Source organism: Chrysemys picta, chromosome 3 (genome assembly GCF_011386835.1).
Source record: "Chrysemys picta bellii isolate R12L10 chromosome 3, ASM1138683v2, whole genome shotgun sequence".
Lineage (NCBI taxonomy): Eukaryota > Metazoa > Chordata > Testudines > Emydidae > Chrysemys > Chrysemys picta.
The window spans coordinates 174928335-174944770 of record NC_088793.1 but is presented as its reverse complement, the minus strand read 5'-3'; the positions used below and the strand labels follow the sequence as shown (position 1 = coordinate 174944770).

At 39.7% G+C, this 16436-nt stretch overlaps 1 protein-coding gene across 2 annotated transcripts in view; it reads left to right on the top strand.

Annotated features, from left to right (window-relative positions):
- The window catches only part of SRBD1 (S1 RNA binding domain 1), a 229492-nt gene that overhangs the window by 63414 nt on the left and 149642 nt on the right, over window positions 1-16436 (top strand). The window contains exons 13-16 of one of the 2 annotated variants that reach the window (XM_005296117.5): window positions 3005-3112; window positions 10203-10360; window positions 14576-14666; window positions 15732-15839. In XM_005296117.5, the coding sequence (XP_005296174.1) occupies window positions 3005-3112; window positions 10203-10360; window positions 14576-14666; window positions 15732-15839 (465 nt within the window). The remainder of the gene's footprint in view (window positions 1-3004; window positions 3113-10202; window positions 10361-14575; window positions 14667-15731; window positions 15840-16436) is intronic. The other variant, XM_065589554.1, reaches the window with a different exon arrangement.

Below are 16436 nucleotides of genomic sequence, written 5' to 3'. Positions count from 1 at the left end.
ATTATGTTGAAACTCACTGGGATGAGCACCCACCGCTAGAACTGCCATTGTGATTGGGCCAAATTCTAGAAAATGGCTGGCTAAGTTGTCCAGAACTGCCTCCTGCAGTACCCCCAACTCTGTATCTAACCCCATCTTATGCAGCAGGACCATACTGATCACTGAGGAGGAGGACGGATTTGCACTGAAGTGTGATTACATTTTCAGAAGTTACTCTGTAAAAATAGAATCACTTGGCTTGAGGGGAGGGTGGATTTTATTTTTTCCCCTCCTCTCAGGATGAAATTCTCAAATCCCACATAAGGCCAGAGTTATCATGCTTTAAATAGCTGTTCTTGTGGGTGACTTCCACTGTCCATGTATAATTAGCTAAATTCTCAGGCAAACAGATTATAGTGCTGCCTTTTTGACTTGGGGTCTAGAAAACCAGCTGTGTTCTTTTTGGATCAGTCATCATCACTGGTAATGAAGATTCCTCAGTTGAACTTCAACAATTCTGTTGATGATGAGTGTGCCCAAATAGAACCCAGCTCACTCTCCCATAGCTGTTATTTGCTATGCAGGCCCAACAGGACTGCAGATATGTTTACCTTATTCCCTAGGGTAAGCAGATGCACTCAGAGAGAAGACCTGTTGAGTAAGCAGATGCGATTTTCATAACAACTTTCCTGACCATTGCCACACTTAAAGTATTTTAGAAATTAATGAATTCTTCATTAAATATTCCAGAAAAAAACACTTTGCTGAGTAGAGATTATTTAGGTTCAGATTATCTTTCAAGAGCTATCTAGAGGTACTTTATCTCCATTCCATTGTTAAACTTTATTTCCCTCTCTCCCCCCACAAGTAATGGAATATGTGTGTGGGTTAAAAAACATGCTATTTATTCACAGGCTGTTTATTGAATACGTCTTCTGGATGTTTTTAGTTTCATGACGAATTGTACAATATGGTGCTGTAATATTTATAGGACTTCTCACTGAATATCACAAAATCATTTTATTAGTCATACGTAGGTGGCATGCAGTCAAAAATATCTGCTGTGATGAGCTATTTGTGGATAAGAGATCTACTAATCAGCCTTAACAAGAGAGAGAGGGAAGCTGATGTCTGCTGTCCAAATGCATTACTATCTCCATCAGTATAGTCAGTTTTACCACCTGTACACATTTCTGGTAATAGGATTGGGTAGTAACGAGAGCAAAGGAAACCCTGCTCTCGTTTTATGTGTATACCAGAAAATCCTCTCTACAACAAAGTATAATAAAATTGTTGCTAAAAATTGTTAATGTTAAGGTCATATGGCTAAGCTCTCAAAAGTAATGAAATGGTAAAACAAGGTCCTCATGTAATCTTTAACTCCCCTTGTATGTATGCATCAAGGTATGGTGTTTAATTAGATGATCACATACTACTACTCAAATATAAATACATAAGAAGAGAATCCATTTCAGGAGATAATTCCTTAAACAACTGAAAATTTGTCTGGGCTGTTTCAGAGAATCTTGGATCTTTCTAAATTATCTGTACATGTAAGTGCAGTACAGACAAGATTAATACTCTATATCTTTTAAAAATTAGCATAATTTTCAACTGCGCACACGGCTGGACAGATTTTCAAATGGCCACAACTCTTTCATGTTGTTAAAAACAGCTTTCTGAAATGTACTCAAATGTTTCCAGATAGAGAGAGAGAGAACAATAAATCCTGCCATGTCTCTCTTACCTGCTCAGTGGACAACTTTAATTCTCTTGTATCTGGTAGGTGATCGCATGGGTTCTTGCTACTCAGAAAATAGCTTGGTGAGAACCAAAACCTTGGATCTGATCACACCTGAATTTTGGGGAAGCTTGAAATTCAGATCTGACTTCTGTGGCTTGGGTTGATGTCTTGTAGCAAATCTTAACAGAGCCTTGTCTATCCACACAGTTGCACCAGAGTAGAAAAGGTACAAGATGAGCATGGCGTACAAAATTCTGGGAGATTATGTTTGAATGAGATTTTGCTAGTCTCTGGAATTTGGTGTATAATTTAAGCATATCATTAACAGAACAAAAAGAAAATGCATGTAATGGGTACATGTTTGCTTTTTTGCTGTTCCAAAACAAATAGACTGTTTTCACTCATAGAGATGTTAAGAAAATGTTTTAACTCAATTTTGTATTTGTTTTCCCTTAGCTGTCTGTAGTTCAGCACTTCAACTTTTATATGACCTTCATTGCCTTCCTTAACTAGCTGCCCTCTATTCACGTCCATAACTCAATAGTGGCCTCTGCAGGAAATGCTTTGTCACATTTGAGGCAGTGGGGAATTGTAAATGAGGTGCATATAATGGAAATGTAAAACTGATTTATTCATACATTTGGGATGAAGTTTGACAGGTTCTTTTTTCTTTTCAGTCCAAGTGGGAGGGAAGTTTTAATTTATTTTTGTAGTATTTTCTTTAAAATGAAGACAGTCGGAAATATCAGTTCCCTAAAAGTCCATAGTCCCCTCACCTTTTCTGACAGTAAAAGCCTGTGCCAAGTTACTGTGCCTTCTTCAATTCACTATTGAAGATATAACTTTACAGCAGCATTGGTGCAGTAATACTGGCATTTATAGAACATTATGCTGAAGCAATACATATTCAAGAATTGTTTTGGTCTTTATTTTTTCTCTCTCTAACTATGGAAGCTTCTTCTTTCTTATCTCGAGGGGATCTTCCATACTGAGGGTAGGACAAGAAATAATCAGCTTAGTTTGCAGCAAGGAATTTTAGGAACAACTTTCTAACTATAAGGATAGTTAGTCACTGGAACAGAGAGGTTTTTGAATCCCCGTTATTGAAGGTTTTAAAGAACAGATTAGACAAACACCTGTCAGGGATGATCTAGGTATCCTTGTTCTGCCTCAGCGCAGGGAGGCTGGACTAAATGACCTCTTGAAGTCCATTCCAGCTCTACATTTATGATTCGGTGTGGAGGAAGTGTTTAATGCTGCCCTTTTTGTTTTTTTGTACAGGTGGAGACCAAAACGCTATGCAAAACCAGAGTTAATGAAGTTATTGCATAATTCGGTGGAAGATTCATATAAACGTCTTATTTATCCTCTCCTCTGTAGAGAATTCAGGTAAACACTGCACTGTTTGTTTTCACAAAACCTGTTACCATGTAGGATTTAGTGTGTATCATTCAGCCAAGTAAAAATTAATAATGTTCAGTGTAGCCTGAAATAATCTAAAAGAGATGAATTATCAATCTCAATTCTCAAGATTCAGTTTTCAACCGCATTCAGGTTAGTGTAGGTAAACAAGTGGTCTATGCAGAAAGAGAAAATTTTTGACTTGCATTATATTGTTTATATTACTAAGACATACTTTATTGTGACGTGCACTATCAGACATTTTTAATAATCTGTAATCCTAATTTTTTTTAAATTGACATTTTATAGGCATTTTATTCCTATTAATTTTAATTGGAGAAAAAGTATTTAAAATGGTCAATAACTCAACTTCGTGAGGAAAGAAAGAACCCTATTTCATATGTTGGCTGTACTTTTCATAATATTTTTACCTAACAAGTACAGTTTAGAGTTTACATTACAATATTATAAACACATCATTATCATCATCTTAACAATAAACCTTTGTCTCTGAAATTGTCCTAGACATCTGTTGTTTCCGTTACACAATTGCCATTGCAATAATGCTGTCACTGACATTGTTCTGACTCCATTTCTCTTACCTGTCTGAAAGAAACTGACAAAGTAATTGCTCTTGCTGGAAGTGGCCCTTATATTTGTCATCTCCACTACATGATAAATATAGTAGTCATAATGTTGTTTTGATACTGTACTATGGGTATTGTGATGTCTCTGGAAAATAGTCTTATTTTCAGTGACACTGTAATAGCTGTGTCATGAGATGAAGTGTCACATGCAAGATATATAATACTGTATAAATAAACAGGAAATTTAAAATTCAAAACTTGGTAGCATTTGAATCTATTTTGCCATTGATGGGTGGGAGTTAACTACATAAGTAGACTCTAGTGTGACTGACTTAAGTCCCCGAAGTAGATCACTTCATAGTTAGGCTGCCATGTTGGGCTTAATTTGCATCATTCCTTGCTACAGAATCTAATGTGTGACTGGGGCCTTCTCTGGCCTTGGATTTTACCCATTGGTGCAGCCCTTGGTGCAGATGGGGAAAGCCAGGGTTTGCACTGCTACAGCTCCCCCTTGCTTGGAATCAGGATAAGCTGCACTGGTGCAAATCATATCATATCTTGCCTTCCCCCATGTACACTATGGGGTTGTGTCGCTGCAGCATCTGTGGCTGGCCACCTATAACTGTAATCAGGACACATGCCCGAGCCCTGAATCCTCTCCTGTACTCCAAACCCCTCAGCCCCGGCCCCACCCCAGAGCCTGCACCCCCAGTTGGAGCTCTCACCCCCACACACACCCCAGCCCCCTGCCCCTGACGGGAGCCTCCTCCCACACTCTGAACCTCTCAGCCCCATCCTCCAGCCCAGAACCCCCTCCTGCACCTCAAACCTCTCATCCCCGGCCCTACCTCAGAGTCCGCACCTCCAGCTGGAGCCCTCACCCTCACCTGCACCCCAACCACTGCCCCAGCTCAGTGAAAATGAGTGAGTGAGTAAGGGTGGGAGAGAGTGAGCAACGGAGGAAGCGGGGATGGAGTGAGCAGGGGTGGGGGTTAGGGGCTGGGGCGGGGCTTCGGGGCAGGGGATGGGCAAAGCAAGGGTAACTGGTTTTCTGCAATCAGAAAGTTGGCAACCCTACCCAATGTAGACAAGGCCTGAGAGTTGGGATTTCTGGGGTCTGTTCCCCACTTTGACACTGATTTACTCTGTGACCTTGGGTGAATCATGTAACTTCCCTGTTTGTTTCCTCATCTGTAAAATGGGATTAATTGTACTCAAAGGGTTTCTTATGAGGCTTGGTTATATAGGGGCAAGTTGTAGTCCGAGATGCCCATTTGACTCTCCTTATAGTGAATGGACGGCACGTGAAAGCGTATCTGAAGGTTAAATTTGGCATTTAAAGGTTTGTAAAGCGATACATGTAAAGCTTTAAAAGTGGACTTGTGAATTTGCTTGGTAACTGCAAACTGGTAGGACAGAATTTCACATATCCTATGATCGAGAGCTGAGATGGGGAAAGGATTGAGGTATTCCCCTGAAAGCATAATTGGCCACATTCACTTGTCTGTCTCTCCCTCCCTAAACTCCCTAGACCGCTTCTGAGAGAGCGGGAAACTATGTCCCTTTTCCCTCCTAGATATGTGAGGGCTTTTCCTTTAGCTTATCTCCCACTCTTCTTTGCAGGTGTAGGCAGCGGTGAGGTTGAGATGACACTAGATCCAGTTGTCAAGATCCAGCTGCACTTAAACTTTCATCTGAGCTGATCATGTTTTGTGGTGGGTTATAAGTCAACCAGGCTTATAGAAGGTGTCATGGTCCATTCCTCTTCTCCACTTTCCCCTGAACCTCCTTCAAATTTAACTTCAAGTTAAGGTTGCTAGAGTAAATATAACCCTTATACAAAACGCATGACAAAAATATTGGTTAGTTGTGGTAAGTGTCATAAATACTCTATGACTCTTACAGTTAATACATTAGTAGGGCCCTACCAATTCACATGCAAAACGCATCCCGGACTGTGAAATCTGGTCTCCTCTCCGTGGTATCTGGTCTTTTGTGTGCTTTTACCCAATACTATACAGATTTCACAGGAGAGACCAGCGTTTCTCAAATTAGAGGTCCTGACCCAAAAGGGAGTTGCAGGGGGGTCATGGTGTTGCCACCCTTACTTCTGTGCTGCTGCTGGCAGGGCACTGCCTTCAGAGCTGGGTGTGTGGCCAACAGCCACCACTTCTGCGCTGCCACCTTCAGAGCTGGGCGGCCAGAGAGTGGGGGCTGAGGGCCCAGCTCTGTAGGTAGCAGTGCAGAAGTAAAGGTGGCAATACCATACCATGCCATCCTTACTTCTGCGCTGCTGCTGGTGGCAGCTCTGCCTTCAGAGCTGAACTCTGGGGCCTGCAGCCGCCGCTCTCCAGCTGCCCAGCTCGGAAGGCAGCACCGCTGCCAGCAGCAGCACAGAAGTAAGGGTAGCAGTACTGCAACCCCCTCCGCCCCCCCCCCCCCCCAATAACCTTGTTACCACCCCTCCCACACACAACTCCTTTTTGGGTCAGGGCCCCTACAATTACAACACTGTGACATTTCAGATTTAAATAGCTGAAATCATGAAATTTACTATTTTTAAAATCCTATGGCCGTGAACTTGACCAAAATGGACCGTGAATTTGGTAGGGCCCTATACATTAGGTTAAGAATAATATTGATGTGAAAATCCACTTTGAGTTGCAAAAACAGCCATAACACACACACTCCAGATAAACATACAGGAATATACTTTTTTCACCAAACCAGCACCTTCAATGAAATCTTCATCAACAATTTATAACGTGAAGTTTGCTGCAACAGTGGGTTAGTGCAATTTTTTGTTTTGCTTTTTTAAAATAAAACAAATAAACTCTGGATCAGGTTAAGTCTGCGTTTAGGTCATAAGTGAAATAAGTGAAATACTTTGTTCCTGAATGGATGTTTGTCCATATCTTACTGTTTGGGAAAATCTGGCATAATTGGCCGTTTCCAATTAGGAAAGGCCTGGAAGTGGAATAATATGGGATGAGTGCTGAAACTGAACTCCTATGGGGAAGAATGTACGGCACCTGCCAATAGTATTCCTGGCTCAAGACAGTGAGCAATCAGTTTCTCACTTTTGTGACCACTTAACTGCTCTCCTTTTTTATCCTCTCTCTTTTCTCACCAGAAGTTTTTCTTTGGAGTCTTGCACAGGGCTGCTAAAGTATTTTAAAACCTCCTTTTAGTGTTAACGTCTCTAACTTTTTTTTTATTAATAAGCGTTGGAGCAGAACGTTTTGAAGAGTGTATTGAAACTTTTACTCCTAGTGATGAGGAGGAGAGAACTTGCCAGCAAGACAATTACCTTATTTATTGTTTCATTTCCTGTCTTCTACTTTCCTTCCTGTCAGATACTATGATTGCTCAGACCTGGTATAATAATGTCCAGTAATACTTTTGGCTCTTCAGAATACATTTTATTTTGTTGCAGTCCTGCATGGAATAATTTCATAGGGTTTCAACACAAGTGATGAGATGAAGAAATATTTTTTTAAATGTATAATTCTTTCCTAATTTTCCATACTCTCTCAAAAAGCGTTGGAGTTCTTTCCCTCACTGTTCTTCATAGACATTTTTTCCCCTATACATCTCATTTCACACCTGAAGTTCCCACAGAAAATATTGCTTGTGCTTTGCATATGAAAGTTGGAGTTGGAAATGGAGTCCAAACTTTAGAACCCTTATCTTCCAGCTGTGACTCCAGATGTCAGTCGGCCAAGATTAGGATAATTGCCCTTATTAAATACTTATCTTGGCAATCTGATGACTGAATGCAATTTTGAGTTTCAAATGCAGAAGAAAATTAAAGGAATCTCCATATTCTTTATATTTGTTTTACTGTAATCATCCTAGTAAATTTGAAATGATATGTTAAATCGTTTGATAAATTATTTTATTTTTCATAAAATGGCAAATGAGAATATTTATTTTCAAAATAATCAATGTTCTTATGTTTACGAGGGATCCCCTCCTCCCCCAAACCTTATTAATAAGAATTACCAGAAATTAGAACAATACAAAGCTAGGCATTTTATCATTTTTGACGCACAGTGGTGCCCTGAGAACATAAAGAGAAAATAAATGTCAGGCTACCTGGGACAGTTTCATAAAGGATTAAATGACTATCCAAAATTTAAAATTGAGGGCCAGCACTTGGGGTGGTGGGTCATATCACTGATACACATGTTGAATGAGAAGCAGGTAGAAAGAAAAAGAAAGGTCTATATTTGAAATTAAAAATACAGGATATTAAGTAATAGAAAGGACATACGTTATAGTCTTCACACACCTGGCACTTTCAGTACCATTTCCTGTTACTATAAAAGTTTCTTAAATCCAAGCCAACTTTAAACATGTTTCCATAAAGTGTACAAAACTAATAACATGTGGCTAGGGGTAAATCCAGTTCCTGCACAGGTCCCCGTTGTAGTAGAACTGGTAGATTGAGCTGCATGTGGGGAGTGGATGTCCTGTGCGTGATATAGAAACCACTTTTGGGGGATAGAGGAAAGCCAGGGCCAGAGGATCTTCCTTTGTGCAGATTCTCCAGTCTTCACGTCCACACACCATGGCAGAGGCAGCGACTGCTTCTGCTGTTGTGTTCAGTGGTGGCTGCTACAGCACAGCCATTCTGCTACCTGGGGGTGATTCCTTCTTCTACTCAATGGAGACCAGAGCACAGTCTGCTATTGGTCTACTTTTGAAATACTAGGGCAGCCTAGGGAATGCATGTAAATTTTGTGTACTTTTCATGATCTCCCTTTAGATAATATCTATGCTAATTTTGTGTTCTTCATTCAGAAACAATTCCAGAGGGGGTTTCTTTCTTTTGCATGAAGGATGCCTTTCCATAGAAATGCTTTGAAAGCAATGTGTGAAGGAAAACGTGGGTGGTTATGTCTTTGAGTGTTGAAGGGATGTCACCAACTTGTAATCTAGTCTGTTTTTCAAAAATTGGAGTTAAAAGTAGTTTCACATTGTACATATGTCCACGAGTCCGGGTGCCAGTAGTTGTGGTTTTAGTCATATTTTCCTATCTTTTAAAAATGTCTTTTCTCCTCATAGTTGCTCTATGTAAAGACGTTCCCAAACTGGAAACAGACTGGCTCTTTGGGAAGCAATGGATCTGACTATACATAAAATACTATCAAACACAAAATAAATTTATGTGTAAATGAGAATGTTTATATATTTGCATAGAGAATTAATTGTATAGAAAAACTATAAAGAATTATTTCCGCTAGTTTTTCATTTATGATAATCTTAGGTATTGTTTCAGTGGTACATTAATGTACAGAAAAGGGTTCCTTTTTGACTGACCAAAAAGACACACATTCCTGGGGGGAAAAGTGTGGGTAGTTTTAAAGTTATATGCAGGCTTACAGTGTTAGTTACTATCTGACTCATCATGACTTCCTTAATTATCCTAATAACTGATCACATTACACAGATGGTGCATGGATGTGTGCATATGCAAAGAGAGAGGAAACTGCTGAATACTAAAGATTCTTTTTGTTTAATAAACTTTTTTATTCCTTAATAAGTGTAAACAACTAAGACATTTTGTTGTTATCAGACATTCTCTTCTTGGCTGCTGTTGACATACAAGGCGCATACTTACACCTAGCAAAAATACACATTTGTCTCAGATAAACAAGGATATTTTTAATAAATGGTGCGAAAGTTACAGAACTCATTCCTTGGTCTTCAGTGGCATATTTATTTTTCCTGTCAAAGATCATGGAAGAGGGGAAAAAAAATAGAGAACGTTTTGTATCTATGAATTTCTGCTTTGCCTACATCCACACAAACAAATGTGGAAACACATCAACTACACTGTTATTATTTTGCATCTGCAATTGTTTATCAAGTCACCAGTTTCAAATACAGTTGTGAAATACTGTAACTCATGAACCAGACGGGCTATCTAGTGAATTATAGTAATTTAGCAATTACAAATAGAAATGACTTATCAGGCTATCTAGTCCATTTCAGTCTTAGTGGCTTAAACCAATTCTGCTTGGTAGTAATTTTCTCAGTAACTAGGAAATTATCCCAGTCTCTGCAGGTTTACATTAGAAGCTGGATTCAGCGTAGGTGTTTCTCAAGGCCGGTCTGATGAGAATCAGAATACCATTCCCCTGCAAGTAGAAACCCAGCTTTGAGTAGACACTGCTGTCTATTCAAAAATGTAATAGTGGATGTGTGAAAATAAGGCAGAAAGGAGTCTGTGCAGACTTTACACAACTTATGGGTAACTGTAACTGCAAGCCAGTTACTGATGCTACTTTCTTAGGACTACAACCAATTTTTCATATACTATTCCTGTTAAAGTAAATGTACCAAAAACTCGAGATCCATAGCGTAGTGGACCATAACAAAGAAATAATCAGAAATGCTCCAAAAAGCATGTACTTTGAACCAACTAAAAATGTGTCTGAAAACTAACTGGAAAAAAACCCTCTTTTTGCTTTCTATCCTCTAAGATCAAAGTTAACGTCTGACGCAGAGAAAGAATCTATAATGATGTTTGGAAGAAATCTTCGACAGTTGCTTCTGACGAACCCTGTGAGAGGACGTATTTTGATGGGAGTTGATCCTGGGTACAAACATGGCTGCAAGCTGGCAATCATTTCGCCAACCAGTAAGTTTAAATTCCAAATTTTTCTATCAGCTTTTAAAACACTGTTTAACTTTTGAAATTTACTGAATTACAGTAAAAGCTAGTTGTTATACAGTATACTTTTGGAGGGTATCTATTTTCTGTTATGATTTAGTCTTTCATGTTTGCATGTAACTTACCCTGCAAATTCCTTTAGTAGCATGGGATTAAATGTTACGGGCCTGAGTCTCCACTCTCTTGTCTAGTCATTTTCACCTGTGCAAAGTGGGAATGAACAGTTTTGCACTCTCATCACACAGTTGTGAATAATTAAAACACAGTAGTTAGGAATCAGACTCTTAATGTATTACAGCTTAAAATGGAATCAGCTTTTGAATACTTGCTTCTTAATTTCCCCCCCCACACAAATAACCTGTTTACACACTTGGAAATTGACTTCTTCGCTGCTTGTTTTTCTTTAATATTGCATATTTTAAAGTAAACTGGCACTTATAGAAGGTGCAGGACCCAGCAGCGCTGGAAATCTGAAGTTCTCTGGTGAACAGGTGCAGCTTTTAGGCAGCTGCAGGGGAAATCTCCCTAGTGTGGCTTAATTAGGTCTGGAGGTTTACCCCTGTAAGGGTGTGAAAAGGTTTGTCACTTTCTCCTCCCATCCTGTCCTTGCCTTCTTTGTGAAACTTCAAAAAAAAGCTATCAGGTGTAATGGCGTGTGTTTTATCATGTAGGTACTTCTCCACCTCTCTAGTTAATAAAAGTTGTTTGTAGTTTTTTCTTACATTTGCTAACTACCCAGTCAGTTCCTAGTGATTCTGGCCTTGTTTACAGAGTTCCTTATGGTTTGAAGCAGAGTATCTATAATACATTTTGTTTGATTCATATGAAGTCATTGGTCTAAAATGCCTAAGTTCATTTTCAAAAGTCACTGAGGAGCCTAAAGCCATGTCTATACATGCAGCACATCTGGTAAAGATGCTCTATGCTGATGGGAGAGAGCTCTTCCATTGGCATAAAAAAGCCACCTCTGGGATCAGCATAAGCTATGTCAGCGGGAGAAGCTCTCCTGCCGACATAGTGCTGTGAACACGAGCACTTATGCTGGTGTAATTTATGTCAGTCACGGGAGTGGAATGTTCACACCCCTAAGGGACAAAAGTTTTGCTGACATAGGCTGTAGTGTAGACATAGAAGCCTAAATCCCATTGACTTGCAGTGAGTCTTAGGCTAAGTCACTTACACATAATAAAATTTTACCCATTGTCCTATTGTCTTGTAATGTTTGTGTTTCTCTGTTGAAGGACAGAAAAACATTTCCATATAAAGTCTATCCTTTTATGGTTTATTTAGCCGCCTTTTCCCTACCCCTTCCGCACTGGTTATGTATTCAGCAGCTGAAATATATTAAAAATGGTGAGACCACAGCAAATCTGTATCTCTCCTCAACATGTCAAACTGACATTTTACAATATGTAGTTTTCTTTAAAAATACCCACAAAACCCCAAAATAAGCAAACAAAACAAAAAAACCTCTGCATTCTGTAACTCCTTGATGGCCATAACATGTGCATCTGGAAACTGTACAAGTATTTTGTCAATTCTTCAGTGAAATAAAACATTGAGCCACACCTGCTGTGGTTTGGATAAAATGTAAAGTACGCTGCTTTTTATGATAATCAAACAGGCTATTAAGAGAAACCTTGTAAAACTTGTGGATGTTTATGCATTTTACAGTCTTTGTTTAAAAAAAACAACCAATTATGGATCACAGGAAATAGGCCTTTTTTGCAAGCTAGTGACACTTGATTTAAAAACAATCTTCACAGCTGTTTTTCACAGACATAATTTTCTCTTTTGTTTTCAGCATAGATTTTTGTGAAAATGGAAATTACACTTTCCAATTTTTTTTTTGCTAGACTGTTGTTTTGAGGAAGTAATAATGGCTTTGGTGTTGAATTAACCCCATATTGCCAAAATACAAGGCTCAAATAATGTATAAGTTTTTATAATGCCTTCAGATTTATTTTCTTCATATTGTTTTATATCTCAATGAGCTTGCTTATTAGTTGTCTGATTTTTAAGAGTTACAGACTTACGTTTCCTCAATTTTCTGTATAAAGTTTCCTGACGGCCTTCCAAAGTACCCAATCCAGCATTCTCTCTAATTTAATCTCTTTCACAGCACATAGTACAGGGAATAGTCTCTCACACACTGTATATTCAAATAAGGCTGCTGTATTTAAGTACAATGAAGAATAACTAACTTAAAAAAAGGCATGCTTAATTGGGGTGGCCATTTTATATTCATATCTCTTAGAGAACTTACAATTTAGCTTGGTAGTGAATAGTAGTGACTCCTTAACTGGGACAGCATTTGCTTAAATTCTGCCTAAAGGGGGGACACGTTTGACCAGTGCAAAGCTAGTTGTATTGCTTAACTAGGTGTTAAAAAGTCTTTAAATCCTCATTTTGGGCCAGTAGTTGCCAAATGAAAATGAAAAGATGCAGAAAACTTGGTTATAACATAAAACCAAAACATTATGGATACTTTTCATTTTTTTAAAAAGGGGATGGTCAATTGCAGAAATAAGAATATGCTGTTTGTATCTTTTAAGTGCTTTACAAATATTTACTGTTCTCATAAGACTTTTGTGAAATAAGTAAATAAGTGTTCTTAGCAAGGCGTAGTAAAAATGAAAGGAGCCCAGATCCACCAAAATGTTAGCCTGAACAATTACCGATGGATTTATCCTCCCAGCACCCTTGTGATGTGGGAAAGTATTAATCTTATTTTACAGAGGGGAGCCGAGGCACTTGTCACTAAGTGACTTGCTTATGGTCACAGAAGAAATCTGTGGCCAAACCTGGAATCGAACTCATGTCTCATGAGTCCTAGTCCAGTGCCCTCAACAATAACTAGCCTTCCACCCCTACATCTTTCAGCACAGAGCAGATGGGGGCCAGTGAGATAGAGGAATTCAGGAACTCTGATGTCTGTTGCTGAGCTGGGAGGAGTAAATCATTGTGATCAGTGTTCTATTAGTTCTTTCTAATCTAGGTGAGAGAAGCAGAATTCAAAGAATTAACAGTGTCTGGACTTGTTTATTTGGAGGGGTAACATATCCTCTACGGGGATGTGATTTCTAGGGCATGCTGATGTGCTGCACATGAATTGGTCTGTGTAGACCCTGCTGGTGTGCACTAAAGGTTCCCTAGTGTGCTTTAACTTAGTTCTGTTTAAAACAGCACTACGATGAAGCACATGAACAGGGTCTAAATGGACCAGTTAGTATGCTTTAGAAATCCAACCTACATAGAGCACATTACCTCACTGTCTAAACAAAACCTCAGTCTCTGGATATGTGCTATAGTAGACACTCTGAATTCTTCAGTGGAAACTGATGCCCATGGCAGCAATGTGGAGCCTGTATTCACAAATGCAAGGGTATGTTGTTAATCTGTCCATTAATATTATCCCCTCCCCACTTTGCAGGGAGGCATAGTGACTTGCCAAAGCCAACAGAGGGAGTTTCTGTTAGAGCTGGAATTAGAATTTAGGCATTCTGTCTTCTAGGGCTAGGTCTACACTGTGGGGGGGGGGGGTAGGGGGAATCGATTTAAAATACGCAAATTCAGCTACGCGAATAGCGTAGCTGAATTAGACGTATCCTATTCAACTTACCCCACTGTGAGGACGGTGGCAAATGGACCGCCGCGGCTCCCCCGTTGACAGCGCTTACTCCTCCTGACGAGGTGGGAGTATGCGCGTCGATTTGGGGATCGATTTATCCGTCTAGATGAGACGCGATAAATCGATCCCCGAGAGATCGATTTCTACCCGCTGATCCGGGTGGGTAGTGTAGACTAGCCCTAGGTCTGTACTCAGACCACTAGATCACACCTCTCTCTAAGCAGATCTTTAAAATGTACAGATTACAGCAATAAACCCTTCCTGCCCCATGGAACCATTTTTTCTAATCACAAAATATTTGCTGAATACAAACAGTGATGCTGATTGGTGCTGGTTGTGTGTTATGTGGACATGTTTACTAGGAGCTAGGCAATCTATCAACTCATTTCATTCTGGCAGTGAACCCCGTTGTACACAATATATAAGAAAATGGAGGATAATTATTGAAATGTTTTTCTTGTGAATCAGCCCTTCACCTAGGTAGTTCATCAGGAAATACCGTTTGGAATTTTCTGTTTCTAACTGAATGGTTTTGCCTTTCCTCATTCTAGGTCAGATACTCCATACTGATGTTGTCTACTTGCATTCTGGACAAGGATTCCGTGAAGCTGAAAAGATAAGGAGACTTCTTCTGCATTACAAGTATGATGATGAAGCTTTCGTTAAAATATAAATAGGATAAATATCTACATTGTATCAAAATTGGATATACAAGCACGATGCCCAGAGATTTAGTGGAATTTCTGCTTTCATGGCTGACGGCTGAATGTTGCTCAATTTATGTTCATGTTTTAAAACATTGTATGTATTAGATGCTTATGAAATCAAGCAGTGAATATAGTTAGTTTACAAATTAGATGCTATGGAAATGTATTTGCAAAGGTGTGCCAATTCATCTTATTCCTACTGTGCAGCACCCATGCTAGTCTATTTTGGGAGCTTTTATGAACAGCTATTGCTACTTGTATTAAATTTGGGGATAGTTTTGGGTTGTGGGACGTTGTTCACTAGGGATTAGGAGTTTGATGTTAAACACTCATGCGTACCTGTTGATAGCCTGGGATTATTGGTAGCTCTGGCCCTTACTGTACTATTTTTGAGGCGGTTCCATCCAGTGTTATTCCACTGAGTGAGCTTCCAAAATGAGTTTTTCTTTATTTTAGCTTCTGTTCAATTCAATAGAAGCCATTTTGCACGGGGAAGGATTTTCCTGTCTGTGCGATAAAATGATTTAACATGAAGACAGCCAAGGAGAGTCATGAATGATGTATTACAGCCCTTGAGTTTCCTGTGGTTAGGATTGCTGTTCACTTCTATAAGGGATATGTGAAAATTATCACTCTCGCCACTCACAACATCACAATGCACTCAAACCTTCAGACAGTCAGTCCCTTCCCCCATACATGCCTCAAGCCCTTGAAAAGTCTTACTACTAGAGCCACTTAAAGGTTTCTTTGCTGTTGTACATGCAGCAAGACACACTTTTGTAATATGCCACAGTGTGTGTGTTGTGCAGCTTAACTCTTGGCTAATCAGCCTGGTTCATGCTGAGGTGCTGATGTCTACAGGGTTCTAAGATCTTCCTATGTGTGGAAGATGGCGACATGTTCTTGTTGAGTACAGCCTTTACCTATTACATAAAATGAAATTACTACACATCCCTAACTATGCAGGAAACTGAATGTTTATGCTTTATCTCCTTTAAAGCTGCAGCACTGTTGTGATAGGCAATGGGACTGCCTGCAGGGAGACAGAAGCTTACTTTGCTGACTTAATTATGAAAAAGTACTTTGCACCACTGGATGTTGTATATTGGTAAGATTGCTTCCTTTGCTTGACATTTTGTTTTCCTCTTCAGCACATTTCAAGTTCAGTAGGTGCTTTTAAATGTGTTTTTTTTAAGGTACACCGGTACCTCGATATAACGCGACTCAATATAACACAAATTTGGATATAATACGGTAAAGCAGTGCTCCGGGGGGGCGGGGCTGTGCACTCCGGTGGATCAAAGCAAGTTCGATATAACGCGGTTTCACCTATAACGCGGTAAGATTTTTTGGCTCCCGAGGACAGCGTTATATCGAGATAGAGGTGTAGTTCCTCTGCAGTCCTCTCCGTCTTTTACTGTTATTGTATCAGGCTTGGCCCACCCTTCTGGCCATAGAGAAGTAGTCTTGGCTCCCTTTGGAGTATGTAAACACCCATTCATGGGGAGAAGTTCACTAGAGCATCATTCAATGCATTCCCTCTTCTTGGGGATAAGTGTGCTGCCTCCATAGCAGTCTCCAAGTCTTGCCAGCCCAAGGAACTCAGCCCTCAGCTGAGGATCTGCGTCCCATATCCTCTGTGTTTCCCTACAGCAACTGTAGGTTGCTGATTGCTTGGCTGGGCCACTGGAATGCAAATTTAAAT